This window comes from Hyla sarda, chromosome 5 (genome assembly GCF_029499605.1).
Source record: "Hyla sarda isolate aHylSar1 chromosome 5, aHylSar1.hap1, whole genome shotgun sequence".
NCBI lineage: Eukaryota > Metazoa > Chordata > Amphibia > Anura > Hylidae > Hyla > Hyla sarda.
The window spans coordinates 134,497,414-134,514,929 of record NC_079193.1 but is presented as its reverse complement, the minus strand read 5'-3'; the positions used below and the strand labels follow the sequence as shown (position 1 = coordinate 134,514,929).

At 41.7% G+C, this 17,516-nt stretch overlaps 1 protein-coding gene across 23 annotated transcripts in view; it reads right to left on the bottom strand.

Annotated features, from left to right (window-relative positions):
• IKZF1 (IKAROS family zinc finger 1) overlaps nt 1-17,516 on the bottom strand; it is a 373,972-nt gene that overhangs the window by 36,195 nt on the left and 320,261 nt on the right. For all 23 annotated transcript variants that reach the window (XM_056520296.1, XM_056520301.1, XM_056520299.1 and 20 more), the window contains 2 exons: nt 7,793-7,960; nt 6,509-6,634 (listed from right to left, as the gene is read on the bottom strand). In XM_056520296.1, coding sequence (XP_056376271.1) covers nt 6,509-6,634; nt 7,793-7,960 — 294 coding nt within the window. The remainder of the gene's footprint in view (nt 1-6,508; nt 6,635-7,792; nt 7,961-17,516) is intronic.

Below are 17,516 nucleotides of genomic sequence, written 5' to 3'. Positions count from 1 at the left end.
TTTGAAACCTCTGGAGGTCCGCAGGTTGAAGACCACTGAGGGCGAATGATGAGATGAGGATGATGAAGGGGGGGGGGGTGTGGGGATGATGAAGGGGGGTGGGGATGATGAAGGGGGGGGGTGTGGGATGATTACAAGGGGATGATGAAGGGGGGATGTGTGGGATGATAAGGGGATGTGTGGGATGATGACAAGGGGATGATGAAGGGGGGATGTGTGGGATGATGACAAGGGGATGATGAAGGGGGGATGTGTGGGATAAGGGGATGTGTGGGATGATGACAAGGGGATGATGAAGGGGGGATGTGTGGGATAAGGGGATGTGTGGGATGATGACAAGGGGATGATGAAGGGGGGATGTGTGGGATGATGACAAGGGGATGATGAGGATGTTAATGACGGGTCTGGATGATGACAGGGGGGGATGAGGTATTTCCCACCCTAGGCTTATACTCGAGTCAATAACTTTTCCTGGGATTTTGGGTTGAAATTAGGGGTCTCGGCTTATACTCGGGTCGGCTTATACTCGAGTATATACGGTAGTTCCAATACACACAAAGGGAATAAACATGTGTATAGCAAAACATGTGTTACTACAATCTTTTTCTGTAAGAAAAATACTTCATTTTCTAGAAAAATGTCAGGTGCGAACATTTATGGCCATCACTAAAGGCTGAGTCCCTAAGGGGTTAAAACCTACTGCACATTCATATGCTGTGATTCTCATGTTATAATTATGTGTGGCAGGGCAATGCTGACATTTGGTGGCAATACATGTGCAGAGCTAAATTCTGGGCATGTAGTGAAGCATAGACAGCAACACACTTGCATAGTTTAGTAGCTCTGTTTGTCCACAATTTGATGGAAAACATATCTGTGTCATATCAAAATATATACCGATTAATCAATGTAACAATTACTTATTTAACTGGCAAAGGCAGGTGGATCATTTTTGTCTGAAAAGAATCACTGATAACCTAATTAGCTGTAAGTTAATGCACAGGAACACATATCAAGATCTTTGTTCTGTTTGGTCAAACATATGTAAATGTAAATAATATGATGTTTCTGCATATGCAAAAACATCACGAGTACTGTGCCATGAAACCAGTAAATGTACAAGCTGCGAATGACATGTAGGAAGGGTAAAAGCTGCATAGTCAAGTTTCCCTTCCCCCATCAGTCTGCACCCCATAACGAGAATTTGAAAACAGAATTTTTAGAAATAAGTGCAAATCTATTAAAGAGGGAGAACTAACATCTCCATGTACATAAATATTCAGACCCTTTGCTATGAAACTTAAAAATTAGCTCTGGAGGTCCCCCATTTTTCTTGATTATCTCTGAGATTTTTCTACACCTTGATTGCAGTCACCTGTGGTAAATTCAGTTGATTGGCCTGATTTGAAAACATCCCTAACAATATATAAGGTCTCACAGCTGACAATGGATATCAGAGCATAAAGAAAACCATAAGACTGAAAGAATTGCCTGGTGAGCTCGCAGGCAGGATGTGTGGAGGCTCAGATCTATAGAAGGGTATAAAAAATTTCTGCTGCACCAAATGTTTCCAAGAGCACAATGGCCTCTCTTAAATGGAGACAATTTTGAACAACGAGGACTCTTCTGAGAGCCCATTGCCCCCTAAACTAAGTAATGGGGGGGAGTTTGGTAAGAGTGGTGACCAAGAACCCAATGGTCACTCCGGCTGAGCTCCAAAGATATGCAGATGGAAGAAACTTCCGCAAGGTCAACCATCACTGCAACAATTCCCCAATCTGGCCTTTATACAAGGTATATGTAAATAAACAAGAACATATGGGCGCTCCCTGATGTAATAACCTTTAGCAAAGAAAGAGAAGGAAGAATAAATCTAACCACCCTTGGGTGTTGAGCTCAGGGAACAGCACCTTTGATCACCTGTAACAGTATCTGTTATCCATGGGTGCTGTCTGTAACCCAGGCTGATGTCCTATAGTGTTGTCAGTATTGCAAAACAGAGAAGGTCTCAGAAGAACCTATAAACAATAGTTTTTTTGGGGAGCGCACGCTGCTTATATAGGGACCAAACTCGGACCATGATAAAATAAAAAAGGATGTTTGTTAAGGTGCAGGGACCTGACTTAGGGTGCATTCACACCACGTTTTTGCAATACAGTTCCCGTATACATTTTCAATGTGAAAATCGTACGGAACCGTATTGAAAACTGTATGCATTGACTCTCCATTGAAAACAGTATGCTAAAAGATGCATCAGGTTGTGTTCGTTTTGCATCCTGTACCGTTTTGTCATTTATTTTTCCCGTAACCAAAACCGTAGTCTACCACGGTTTTTGGTCAGGGTGAGAAAACTGTATTAAACCGTATACGTCAATGGGAACCGTACAGAACCGTATGTGCATATGGTTCCATTGGGTTTTCACCATACGTTTTTTTACTTTGCACAGTTCTTTTTCTTAGGATTTCAATCAAACAAGTGAAACTTTATTCAAAATGGAATGAAAAGTTAAAAACGTATATGTTTTTTTCTTAAAAAAATGGATGCAACATCATTTTTCAAACCTTATACAGTTTTTAACTGTATACGGGTTGAAATTTGTACACACGTTTTGATACAGTTTAGTCAGGTTTTGAGGAAACCATTTTTTTTTTACAAAAAACCTGATACGGGAACTGTATTGCAAAAACGTGGTGTGAATGCACCCTTAGCGACAACTCTGTGAATATCCTTGAGTATCCCAGCAAGAGCCCTAACTTGAACCCAATAGAACATCTCTGTAGAGACCTAAAAATGCATTCCACTGATGGCCCCAACTAACTTGATAAAGCTTAAAGGGGTACTCCGATGGTCAACGTGTTTTTCCGTTTTTGACTAACCCTATCTGTTTTGTTTCATTAATATTCTTGTTGTTTAGCCTACTCTATTTCCGTTCTTTGTTGTCTTTTTATCCACCACTTTGTTTTCCTATCTTTGCTTCTATTTCCTGTTTCTTGCTGTGCTGAAAACTAAAAATCCATGCCTTGCTGGTTTGGGGCGGCTCCTTTTTTTGTTTGTTTGTTTGTTCCGCCCTTTACCCACCCTACTATTTTCCCGGGTCAGCCCCCTTATACACAGCACACTAATATAATCAGCCCTGGTTGGGATACACTGTCATACACACACACAAAAAGGACTATAACTCCCAGCATGTGTCATTCGGGAGTCTTCAGTCTGTGGTATAACACCAGCATGCTGCCTCTGTAGTCTCCTGGGGGTTGTAGTTCACCACACCTCTATATGGCATACACCAGTGTTCCCCAACCAGGGTGCCTCCAGGTGTTGCAAAACTACAACTCCCAGCATGCCCTGACAGCCTTTGGGCATGCTAGGAGTTGTAGTTTTGCAACAGCTGGAGGCACACTGGTTGGGAAACACTGGTGTAACATGATGTGTATGCTGAATAGGCTAGAACAGTGTTTCCCAACTAGTGTGCCTCCAGCTGTTACAAATGTACAACTACCAGCATGCCCAAAGTCTGTCAGGGCATGCTGGGAGTTGCAGTTTTGCAACAGCTGGAGGCACACTGGTTTGGAAACACTAGCATACACACACATAACAGGGACTACAACCTACAACTCCCAGCATGTGTCATTCAGGAGTCCCCCCCCTCCCCCTCCCCCTCACATATAGAGATCCAGTATGAGATTTCTTCCCCTGCAATCTGTACATCCCCGGCCTGTGCACCTTGTAAACCTTCCCTTCAGATAACACATTTATCTTCTGTGTTCCGTTCTCCTGTGCAGACCTGCGTCCCCAGGAGCAGAGCAGGGGGGGGAGGGGAGATAAGGTGCTGTGTACTATGGCTTCTCATGCAGAACTCCGGGAGGGGGGAGATGAGGGGGCGTGGCTTATTCCTGTCATGCAGACAGAGAGAAAAAAAAAGCTCTGACGTCTTGTCCACAAGAGATTCAGAAGATTCAGAACATGGTGGACGACAGTATAGACAGAAAATCCTCTGAACTACAGAACTTCCTGCCCAACAAACAGGTAGGTAAACACACACATGCTGCCAAAACATATAACACATGTATATTGCAAAAAAATAAACTTACAAAGAAGATGCCATATAGTCAAAAAAATTTACCACCGGAGTACCCCTTTAAGAAGATATGCAGAGAAGAACTGCAGAAAATCCACAAATCCAGGTGTGAAAACTTTGTGGCAAGAAGACTGGAGGCTGCAATCGTTGCCAAAGGTACTTCACCTAAGTACTAAGCAAAGGGTCAAAATACTTATCTAAATGGGATTATTTAGCTTTTCCTTCTTAATAAATTAACAAAGATTTCTAACATCCGGTTTTCACTTTGTCATTATGGGGACTTTTTTTGTGCAGAATGATGTAGGAAAAATGTACTTTAATTTATTTATTTTTAGCACCAGGTAGCAGAGGCTGCAACATAACAAAATGTGAATAAAGTAAAAGGGTATGAAAGCATTCTGTATGCATTGTACTTTGCAAAAGTCATTTCTCTTTAGTAGTTTTAGTGTAGTTTTTCTAGTACTGACTTGTACTATTCGTGGTAAAACATGTTGGGACAAAATATTGGTGTAAAGAAAATCAGCCAAGAGGTGGTATAGCTAGATAGCTAGCATGATCCACTCATAAATTTGACACATATTCAGACTGCTTGGACAAAATTCATGTGGTATATATTATATAAAATTAGTACATTTGTTCTATTGACTTGATAAATTGATGACTGATTCACCCAATGACATCCCATACATATAATATATACAGGGTGGGCCATTTATATGGATACACCTTAATAAAATGGGAATGGTTGGTGATATTAACTTCCTGTTTGTGGCACATTAGTATATGTGAGGGGGGAAACTTTTCAGGATGGGTGGTGACCATGGCGGCCATTTTGAAGTTGGCCATTTTGAATCCAACTTTAGTTTTTTCAAGAGGAAGAGGGTCATGTGACACATCAAACTTATTGGCAATTTCACAAGAAAAACAATGATGTGCTTGGTTTTATTCTTTCATGAGTTATTTACAAGTTTCTGACCACTTATAAAATGTGTTCAATGTGCTGTCCATTGTGTTATGGATTGTCAATGCAACCCTCTTCTCCCACTCTTCACACACTGATAGCAACACCGCAGAATAAATGGTAGCACAGGCTTCCAGAATCCATAGTTTCAGGTGCTGCACATCTCGTATCTTCACAGCATAGACAATTGCCTTCAGATGACCCCAAAGATAAAAGTCTAAGGGGGTCAGATGGGGAGACCTTGGGGGCCATTCAACTGGCCCACGACGACCAATCCACTTTCCAGGAAACTATTCATCTAGGAATGCTCGGACCTGACACCCATAATGTGGTGGTGCACCATCTTGCTGGAAAAACTCAGGGAACGTGCCAGCTTCAGTGCATAAAGAGGGAAACACATCATCATGTAGGCCACTGGATATGCGAAATTGCTACATGATGATGTGTTTCCCTCTTTATGCACTGAAGCTGGCACGTTTCCTGAGTTTTTCCAGCAAGATGGTGCACCACTACATTATGGGTGTCAGGTCCGAGCATTCCTAGATGAACAGTTTCCTGGAAAGTGCATTGGTCGTCCCCCATCTGACCCCCTTAGACTTTTATCTTTGGGGTCATCTGAAGGCAATTGTCTATGCTGTGAAGATACGAGATGTGCAGCACCTGAAACTACGGATACTGGAAGCCTGTGCTAGCATTTCTCCTGCGGTGTTGCTATCAGTCTGTGAAGGGTGGGAGAAGAGGGTTGCATTGACAATCCAACACAATGGGCAGCACATTGATTTTCTTCTGAAATTCCTAATAAGGTTGATGTGTCACATGACCCTCTTCCTATTGAAAAAACTAAAGTTGGATTCAAAATGGCCAACTTCAAAATGGCCGCCATGGTCACCACCCATCTTGAAAAGTTTCCCCCCTCACATATACTAATGTGCCACAAACAGGAAGTTAATATCACCAACCATTCCCATTTTATTAAGGTGTGTCCATATAAATGGCCAACCCTGTACAATAAGACATTTTATTAATTTTTTCTCGGGGATTCAGTTTTAGTGAAAATGATTTGACTATGCTTTCCAATGCAGTCGGAAAACAAAATGCAATATCATCGGAACGTAAACCAAATGGACACTAATTTAGCATACATTACAAGGGTCCCATTATACCCTTGGCACACATTTTGACAAATATAGACAATTATCTGCAAAGCATACAAAATGACACAAAGTATACAGCATACACAACTTTGGATGAACAAAGACATTTGAATACATATACCCCAGCAGTGCAAAAAAAGAATGTGTAAACAAAGCATTAGCTTTATAGCTGTGACATGTTCATAATTCACTCCAATTGTAATAATAACAGCATTTCTGAATTTCTAAATAATAATAAAAATATTATTAATGATGGACTGAAAAAACTAAATCATTTTTATTCGCTGAAACCGTACAGTCTATTAATAAATTACCTGAGTAAATGTTATTCTGCAGGCCCATACTTTGCAAGTAGTTATGACACCGTTCTTTATGTTCTTCCAAAGAGCTTCGTTGTTTGTAACTGCGGCCGCAATAGCCACACTTGTGTGGTTTACCCACTGCAAATAGAGATAAAACAAGGTAAAATTTTGAATTCAGTATAACCGTACTTTTATATAATATTCTGTAAGGCTAGGTTTCCATCTAGGTTGAAGGCTCCATTTGGGGCCTCCATTGCAGATTCCATTAAGGGACGAAAGACAGAGATGGACAGTCTGCTGCATGACCAACACCAATGGAGAGTCTCCACTGACTGACTTCACTGACTTTAATGGAGTCCATTGGTTTTCCAACTGGTGTCCATCCTATTACTGGAAAATAACTGGACAAAAAAAATACAGTTTTCTATGTTTTTTTGTCTAGTTATTTAAATTAATTCTACGACTAAGGTCTCTGAACTAATGTAAACATAGCCTATAAAAACTGTGTAAGGACAATAGTCCTTGTTTCTAAAAAGGAAATCACACAATTAGAAATACATTTTAAATTGTCCATTAGTGTTAGGCTAAAAGTCAGCTGTATTTGTGAGAGAGGCAACTCATATACGCTGCGGAGTGCAGCGGTGGATGTCACCCTCACTTACGTCATCCCTAATACTGCTTTTGTGATAGATATTTGATTGTATTGTGGAATGGGCCAACTGTCCCTACTAAGCACTCAAGTTCCTTCCTACTGCTGGCGTTATTGTGTCATGCCACACCCTACCCACCCCTTTTTATATTCTTTATTCTTTTATACTTTCCTTCACACAGGGTATGCCCACATTAGGCATAATTATCGTACAGTAGGCACAATTCAAGCCACTTTGTTGTATGCATGAGGTAAGTCTTGTCAGTAGTTACGCTCGGTTGCCCTCGTGGCACAATTCAAGCTGCTTTTGTAGTTATGGGGTAGTTAGGTACAAATGTCTTTCTGACAGTTGCCCTGACCACAAATGTTCATTTAATAGTTTTTCCCTTTTTAGATCTTAAATTTTCGATCTTTAGAATTGCAGGTTTCTACTTTAATTAAAAAGCAAAAACTTGTCATATATTTACCATAATTTTTTAAAAAATTTTCTTTCTCCATTTTGATCATATTGTTAATCATATTAGATTATCTGGATGTTTAGTTCTTTAAAGTTATGGAATTAAGCCTTCTGGTCATCTAACTTCATACAACTACACAAATATATTGCCTACTGTCTGTTCCCGCTTCTGAACATCAGTCTTACTTACCAGAGTGTGTTCTGAGATGACCAGTGAGTGCATCTCTTCGTCTGCATGCATAGTTACACAAGTGACACTTAAAGGGCTTTTCACCAGAGTGTAATTTGATATGGCGAAGGAGATTGCCTTTCTGGGTAAATGAAGCACCACATTGGTTGCATTGAAATGGCCGCTCTCCTGGGATTAAAACATTAATAAATAAATAAATTATATACAGATAAAGTAATTATATATATGAGTAGAATACAAAAAATTATCTACAATATTTATCTATCTATCTATCTGTCTATCATATACTGTATGTTCTAATGTGTGAACAAAAATGTAACACAGTTACAAGAAGAAGATTTCAGCAAGAAAGTTGTTTTCTCACTAGCACTGTATGACTTCCGTCGTCTGCAGGTTTGATAGAACATGAGGCTTTTCGACTAGACCTGCCAGTTCCTTAACGCTTCACTGGCTGGGTCAATTTGATCTGAAAATCTAATTTTTTTTTCTAAATCAGAATGGCACATCACAATGCAAATTCAACCTCATTTAAATAAAGTGACTGCAACATTTTTGTGTTGAAGAGCCACTCTTCCTGATCAGCAGTTTTGGAATAAACCAATATCCAATTTTGTATGTTGTGGCATTTGGTGTTTTTTTTTTTTTTTTAATGTAGCTTTTTTTTCAAAGGGTCTTTAAAATATGCTACTGAAGCAGCAAAAATAAAAAGGGAACTCATTAAAAATGCATTTCAGGATCACAAGTTCATTTCAGCGTTACATTCTTATATTTAAATGAAAGGCACTTCATTATAGCAGTTATAATAACTTCTTTTCATTTACATTTTCCCATGTATTTTCCCTTTCAATTTCTTCTCCATTACCTGTCTGTCCCTAAGCGGCCAAATCAGGGAGGAGAATGAGAGGGTGAAATAAAAATGAGCAGGCAACACTGCGCTGAGGGACATTATCCATTATCCTTGCAGGATATTATCATGGGGTTTTGAATTAATAGTCTCAAGAGCTCACAAAACTCATAGCCCATGACTGTATGTTTAGAAAAGTGAAAGTCTTCCCAAGGAGTATGAGCATTAGGAGTATTAGCACTATAACAGTATCCTTGCTGAAAGTTCCTTCATTGTAGGCTACAAATTTTATAACCACTACTGTGGAAATTTATGTATAGTCCCATCTTGACAGTTTTAGTTTACAACCTTTAAAGAAAACCAGAGACAGATTAACCCCTTAGGGACTCAGCTTATTTTCACCTTAAGGAAAAATTTTAGTTTTTGCATTTTCGCTTTTTCCTCCTCCCTTTCTAAAATCATAACGCTTTCAATTTTGCACCTACAGACCCATATATGGGCTTGTTTTTTGCATCACCAATTGTACTTTGCAATGACATCACTTATTTTAGAAAATAACCTGCGGCAAGAAAAAAAAAAATATTCGTGGGGTGAAATAAAAATAAAAAACGCCATTTTGTAACTTTTGGGGGCTCCCGTTTCTACGCAGTGCAATATTTGGTAAAAATTATTTATCTTTATTCTGTAGGTCCCTACAGTTACAAGGATACCCAATTTATATAGGTTTTATTTTATTTTAATACTTAAAAACATTATAAACCACATGCACCAAAATTAGTATGTTTAAAATTGGCATAACTTTTTTATTTTTCCATGTGCCATCATCTGTAGTTATAGGTACCATTTTTGTTTTGATGGGACTTTTTGATCGCTTTTTATAAATATTTTTATGGTATATGAAGTGACCAAAAATGCACAATTTTGGACTTTGGTATTCTTTTACGTGTACGCCATTGACCGTGTGGTTTAGCTAACCTAATATTTTAATAGAATGGCACGCGGCGATACCACATATGATTATTTTTATTCTTTATTTCATTGTTTTATAAAAAAAAATGGGAAAAGGGGGTGATTTCAACTTTTAATAGGGAAGGGGTTAATGAAATTTTATTAAAAAAATAGTTTACAAATTTTTTTTTTTAGCCCCCATAGGGGGCTACAACATGCAGTCTTCTGATTGCATACACTGATCAATGCTCTGTCATTGCAAAGCACTGATCAATGTAACCAGTGCTCTGCTGCTCCTGCCTGCTGTGCAGGCATGGAGCAGTAGATTGCCTATTGGACAACGGAGAGGCAGGTGAAGACCCTCCCGTCATCCGGTAAGCTGATCGGGACATCGCGATTTTGTCGCGATAGTCCAGATCAGCTCCACTGAGCTGCCGGGATTCTTTTACTTTCGTTTTAGACGCCGCAATTAACTGATTGCAGCTTCTAAAGGGTTAATGCCGGGCATTGGATGCATACAAACATACCCACATATTCACATACACACATTAAATGGGCACTGTCAGATCTAAAAACTTTTTTTATGTTGTACATCTTGGCTAAACAATAGTTTTTCTAATATACATCTCTTAAACAAATGTAAATTTTAATAAAGAAAACTGCCTTTGAAAATCCCACCACTAGGGGTCCCCATACCTCCTGGAACACTGATGAGTCCCACAGTAGCATGAATGTGCCCAAGGGTCATGGACACGAGATCGCTGATTGACAAGGTTGCAGGAGGAACACAGCCTGCAGTAACAATGCTGTAACACAGAGTTTTACCAAACGTGTGTAACACTCACGTTTCTGAAGACAGGAACTCCGGTGTATGTGGATCCGCTGGACCTGTGTGGCAGATGACTCGGACTGTGCCAGGGAACGGAGTCTAAGGTGCCGCTGGTCTTCACCAGAGACCGCCGCAAAGCAGGTTGGGCTTGCTGCTGCAGGCGACACCCATGTCGTAACCCCCGGCAACAGCTCGACCACACAGGTGGCTGAGGAGATGCAAAGCACAGAAGGGATGAGACAACTCGTAGTCAGGATAGCTGTAGGTCAGGGCAGGCAGCACAGTAGCGTAGTCGGGACATAGCAGAAGTTCAGTAGGCAGCCGGCAGAGAAGCAAGGTCAAGGTCACAAGAGCAGGAGATCTGGTACACGGCAGGGCAATACAAAGGAACGCTTTCTCTAGGGCACAAGGCAACAAAGATCCGGCAGAGAACTGAGGAGGGTGGAGGAATTTATCAACAAGACACAGGTGGTTACACTAATGAGCGTACTGGCCCTTTAAATCTTAAAGCTCCAGCGCGCACGCCCTAAGGGACGGGGACACGTGCACTACCCCCCCCCCTTTGGTCTCTCCCTCCTTTTACGAGAGAGGAAACTCCTGAGAAGGTCAAGGTCCAGGATATTCTCCTCAGGTTCCCAAGATCTCTCCTCAGGACCGTAACCCTCCCAGTCGACCCGAAAAAATTGTTTACCTCTCACAGTTTTTGCAGAAAGGATCTGCTTAACTTTGTGGACATCTGATGAGCCGGAGACAGGTGTTGGGGGAGGATTCTTCTGAGAAAACCGGTTTACAACCAGAGGCTTGAGGAGAGAGACGTGGAAGGAATTAGGAATACGTAACGTAGCAGGTAGACAGAATTTGTAGGAAACAGGATTGATCTTTTGTAGAATCTGGACAGGACCAAGGTAGCAGGACCGAGCTTGTAACAGGGGATCTTAAAGCAGATGTATTTGGATGAAAGCCACACCATGTCACCAGGAGAGAAGGACGGAGAAGGTCTTCTACCTTTATCCTCTTGCGCCTTCATGCGTGAAGAAGACTGGGACAATGACTGTTGGGTCTGTTGCCAGATAGTGGAGAAGTCAAGGACCAGCTCATCAACAGCAGGCACACTGGAGGAGACTGGGAGAGGAAGAGGAGGACAGAGATGGAGTCCGTAGACAACAAAAAAGGGAGACGACCTCGTGGACTCGGAATCCTTAAGATTGTATGAGAATTCAGCCCAGGGGAGAAGGTCGACCCAATCATCTTGGCGAGCTGAAACAAAATGCCGAAGATAAGTCTCAAGGATTTGATTGACCCTTTCCACCTGACCGTTGGACTGAGGGTGGCAGGCCGAGGAGAAGTCCAGATTGATGTCCAGACGGTTACAAAGGGCTCAACAGAACTTAGAGACAAACTGCACACCTCGATCCGAAACGATATGTTGTGGAAGACCATGTAAACGAAAGACATGCGACAAGAAGTACTTCGCCAGCTGTGGAGCAGAAGGAAGACCTGGTTGAGGAATGAAGTGAGCCATCTTGGAAAACCGATCTACCACGACCCAGTGACAGTGTTATTATGAGAAGGTGGCAGATCGGTGATGAAATCCATGGCAATATGGGACCAGTGAGTCTCTGGAATGGGTAAAGGCTGTAAGAGTCCTGCAGGTCTTTGCCAAGGAGTTTTGTCACGGGCACAAGTCACACAGGACCGAACAAAATAAGAAACATCACGTTGAAGATGGGGCCACCAGTAGTGCCCGGAAATAAGAAGTAGGGTCTTGCGTATTCCAGGATGTCCTGCTTTCAAGGAAGAATGACCCCATTTCAAGACCTTGTGTCTCAATCTGGTGGGCACAAAGGATTTTCCCAGAGGAATTTGCTGAATCTCGGCAGGAGCGGCAGGAATCAAACGGTCAGGAGGAATAATGTGCCTAGGCGTGGAGTCCAAACCAATGACGTCAGAGGACCTGCAGAGTGCATCAGCCCTGATGTTCTTGTCTGCAGGACGGAAGTGAATGAAGAAGTTGAAACAGGAAAAGAACAGTGACCATCTTGCCTGGCGGGGGTTCAAATGCTGAGCAGATTGAAGGTATAGAGGATTCTTATGATCGGAGTAGATGCTGACCGGATGAGAAGAACCTTCCAGTAAATGTCGCCATTCCTCCAAAGCTAGCTTAATAGCGAGGAGTTCACGATCTCCAATGGAGTCATTCCTCTCAGCAGGAGAGAAAGTCTTGAAGAAAAACCCACAAGTTACACTCTTGCCCTTGGCGTTTTTCTGTGTGAGGACGGCTCCCGCTCCAATAGATGAGGCATCAACCTCCAACGCAAAGGGCCTCTCTGGATCAGGTCTTGTAAGCATGGGAGCAGAGGCAAACGCAGACTTTAAATGGGAGAAGGCCTCTTCAGCCTCTCGAGGCCAAGACTTAGGATTGGATGCTTTTTTGGTGAGAGCTACAATAGGAGCAACCAAGGATGAAAAATGTGGGATAAACTGACGATAATAGTTAGCGAATCCCAGAAAGCATTGAATAGCACGTAGGCCCGAAGGACGAGGCCAATCCAAAACTGCAGATAACTTATCTGGATCCATCTGCAGGCCCTGATGAGAGACAATGTAGCCAAGAAACGGAAGACTAGACTTTTCAAACAGGCATTTCTCCAATTTGGCGTAGAGATGATTTCTCCGTAGTCTCTGAAGAACCAGACGAACATGAGCACGATGCTCCTCTAAGTTGGAAGAGAAGATCAGGATGTCATCCAGGTATACGACAACACAGGTATAAAGAAGAACACGGAAGATATCATTAACAAACTACCTGAAAACGGCTGGAGCATTGCAGCGACCAAATGGCATAACAAAATACTCAAAATGTCCGTCACGAGTATTGAAGGCAGTTTTCCATTCATCTCCCTTGCGGATACGAATGAGATTATACGCACCGCGTAAGTCCAGCTTGGAGAAGACCTTGGCACCACGTAAACGGTCAAAAAGTTCTGAGATAAGAGGTAAAGGGTAACGGTTCTTGACCATGATTTTGTTAAGTCCCCTGTAGTCAATGCATGGACGGAGTGAGCCATCCTTCTTCCCTACAAAGAAGAAACCTGCTCCTGCAGGAGAAGAGGACTTACGGATAAATCCCTTTTGGAGATTCTCCTGGATATACTTTGGTCTCAGGAACTGAAAGAGGATATATCCTCCCACGAGGAGGAGTGGTACCAGACAGAAGATCAATAGGGCAGTCGTAAGGCTGATGTGGAGGCAGAGACTCAGCCTGTTTCTTGCAGAAGACATCCGAGAAATCTTGGTAAGGTGGCGGCAGGCCAGGTAAAGGTGGAGGACGAGAAACAACTTTACGCAGAGCAGATTGGAGGCAAATATTTTGACAGAAATGTCCCCAACAAATTATTTCTCCAGTTCTCCAATCCAGTTGCGGGGAATGGCGTTGCAGCCAAGGAACACCAAGAAGAATCTCAGAAGTACAGTGTGGCAGAACATAGAATTCAATCTTCTCTTTATGCGATACTCCCACTTGCATGACGAGAGATTCGGTACGGAAGTAAACCTTACAGTCCATATTTTGTCCATTAACAGAGGAGATGAACAAGGGCTTGGCAAGCCGAGTAAGAGGAAGATGATACTTGTGGTCTAAAGCCGCATCAATAAAGTCACCTGCAGATTCAGAGTCCAAAAATGCTGTAGCACTGAAGGAAGACTTGGATGAAGCGAAGACTTGTACAGGAATAGTTAAGTGTGGAGAGATAGTATTCACACCCAGGGATGCCTCTCCCACATACCCTAGGTGCGGAAGAACAGTACAGTCCTTGAGAAAGTGCTCCGGGCTAGCACAATACAAGCACAAATTCTCGTTGCGTCGTCGTGACCTCTCCTGCTGCGTAAGACGAGGACGATCTCCTTGTATAACCTCTTTGGCAAGAGGCGAAAGAGACAGAAGAGGAGAACGTTGGGACACAGGTGTCAGATTCCCTCTCAAAGCGCAATTCCTCCTGTCTTTTGGCAAAACGCACCTCAATGTGTGTGGCCAAGTGGATAAGTTCAGACAAAGAAGATGGTGGATCTCGTGCTGCTAGGGCATCTTTAATCCTGCTTGACAGTCCTACCGCGTAGTCACCAACGGTAGAATCTCCTAGACATAGATTCAGCAACGCCGTCTCAGCTGAAGAGGCACGTGCTGGTTCCTCAAAGACACTGCGAAATTCAGCCAAGAATGCAGACAAATTGAGGGATACTGGATCACCACGGTCCCAAAGGGGTGTTGCTCAAGCCAGGGCTTTTCCAGAAAGTAGACTAATGACAAAGGCCACTTTACTACGTTCAGTCGGAAACAGTTCAGACATTAGCTCCAAATGCATGGAGCACTGTGTAACAAAGTCTCTGCATGACTTGGAATCCCCATCATACTTGGAATCTAGAGAAAGGAAGGAAGGCGCCTCATGTGCGGGATCAGTAGGTCTTGCAGGTGGGGGTAGGGGAAGGTGATTCCCAAGCCGCTTACCGAAGTTGGTTGTGCGCCCACACACAACAAGGTTAAGAGCAGAAGAGATATGAAAGCAGGTCCACTGCAGCCCTCCTGGGTAAGTGTAGAATCAAAGGCGAATGACCAGGGAGTCAGGAGTTTGTCTGGCGCAGAGAGGAACCATCAGACAGCCAAGTAAAATCAATGGATTTATTAGATGCAACGCGTTTCGCTGCGCATGCGCAGCTTCATCAGGCATGACAAGGGGAGGCTGGTAACAGGTATATATACCTCCAGGAATTAACCATTAGAGTGCTTTTTGAAAGGAGTTGTTACATAGAATTACATATCCATATGAGGATGTATGAAAAAAATATATAAATAAATATAAACAGAAGTCACAAAAATAGTATTAAGACAGCAATATAAAAACACAATGCAATCCTATAAACATATGTATATAAATATATATAATATAATATAATTATAATTATCGCATGTGATGTGAATGTAACACCACAAGCGACTCAAGAAGTCGCACCGCTAAATCGCCGGTGCGGCATTCAACAACACAAGTTGGATGTTATTTCAAAAAATATATATGATATAAAGAGTTATGTCAATTGATTCAAGAAATAGAAAAATTATTATTTAATTGTATATCGCTACCTTATTAAAAAATAGAAAATCAATGACAGTGCGATAAACCAAATCGCAACTGATCAAAAAGGAAATGTATGAACACTACTTAAAAAATAAGATGAACTCAATTAACTAATGCGGTATTGAATACAGCAACCGGCGAAAACGCAGGGTGTGAATATTCGTACAAGAATCCAAATTAACAAACAATAAATAGATTGAAAATACAAAAATGTTTATATGTAGAAAAGAAAGGGAAATAAACAAAACTTAAATAATAAAACATAAGGAATAAATAAATACACAGTGGAGCGCTCCAGGGTTAACAGTACAGAAGGAACGAAGAGAAAATCAAGGTATAATATTTTTTAAATTAATCCATATGAAAAGATGGGAAGTTTTTAAATCCCAAATTATCAAATTATTTAACTGTATCAATACATTCATTAAAACCTTGAGGGTGCAAAGTATGCAGTTTGTGAATCCAAAAGGATTCGCGATTATTCAGTCTTTGTATTCTATTGGGTAAATGAATGGGGATAGTTTCTAAAATAATTAATTTTAAAGTTTCAGTGTTTTTTTGATGATAAAGAGTGAAGTGACGGGAAAAACTATTGTTGTTTTTTTGTTGCATAGTTTTTCCCGTCACTTCACAGAAGGGATGAGACAACTCGTAGTCAGGATAGCTGTAGGTCAGGGCAGGCAGCACAGTAGCATAGTCGGGACGTAGCAGAAGTTCAGTAGGCAGGTGGCAGAGAAGCAAGGTCAAGGTCACAAGAGCAGGAGATCTGGTACATGGCAGGGCAATACAAAGGAACGCTTTCTCTAGGGCACAAGGCAACAAAGATCCGGCAGAGAACTGAGAAGGAATTTATCAACAAAACACAGGTGGTTACACTAATGAGCGTACTGGCCCTTTAAATCTTAGAGCTCCAGCGCGCGCACGCCCTAAGGGACGGGGACATGTGCGCCGGAGCAGCGAGGTGGAAGCAGAGGCAGGGGAAATATCCGGAGAGTGACGGACTGGGGCTTGCATGCGGGTGCGTCCCGCAGTGCGAGTCTCAGCCCCGTCGGCAGCAGAAGGTAAGGGGACCATGCGCTCACGGCCAGCGTGTGAGGCCGGAGCGCATAGCGTAACAGTGTGCCTCCAGCTGTTGCAAATCTACAACTCCAAGCATGCATGGACAGTCCAAGGATGTATGGGCATGCTGGGAGTTGTAGTTTTGCAAAAGCTGTAGGCAGAGTGAGGGAGGTGGAGGAGTCAGCACAGTGCAGACAGGAGAAGGACACACCCCCTCCATTTTGTAACTTTTGGGGGCTCCCGTTTCTATGCAGTGCAATATTTGGTAAAAATTATTTATCTTTATTCTATAGGTCCATACAGTTACAAGGATACCCAATTTATATAGGTTTTATTTTATTTTAATGCTTAAAAAATGTTATAAACTACATGCACCAAAATTATTATGTTTAAAATTGGCATCTTATGACCCCTATAACTTTTTTTTATTTTTCTGTTTACGGGGCAGTATGAGGGCTCATTTTTTGTGCCATCATCTGTAGTTTTTATAGGTTCCCTTTTTGTTTTGATTGGACTTTTTGATCGCTTTTTATAAATATTTTTATGGTACATGAAGTGACCAGAAATGCACAATTTTGGAATTTGGTATTTTTTTACGTGTACGCCATCGATCGTGTGGTTTAGCTAACCTAATATTTTAATAGTACGGACATTTACGCACGCGTCGGTACCACATATGATTATTTTTATTCTTTATTTCATTATTTTATTTAAAAAATGGGAAAAGGGGGTGATTTAAACTTTTAATAGGGAAGGGGTTATTGAATTTTTATTTAAAAAAAATGTTTACACTTTTTTTTACCCCCCTTAGGGAGCTACAACATACAATCTTCTGATTGCATACACTGATCAGTGCTCTGCCATTGCAAAGCATTGGTCAGTGTAACCGGTGCTCTGCTACTCCTGCCTGCTGCG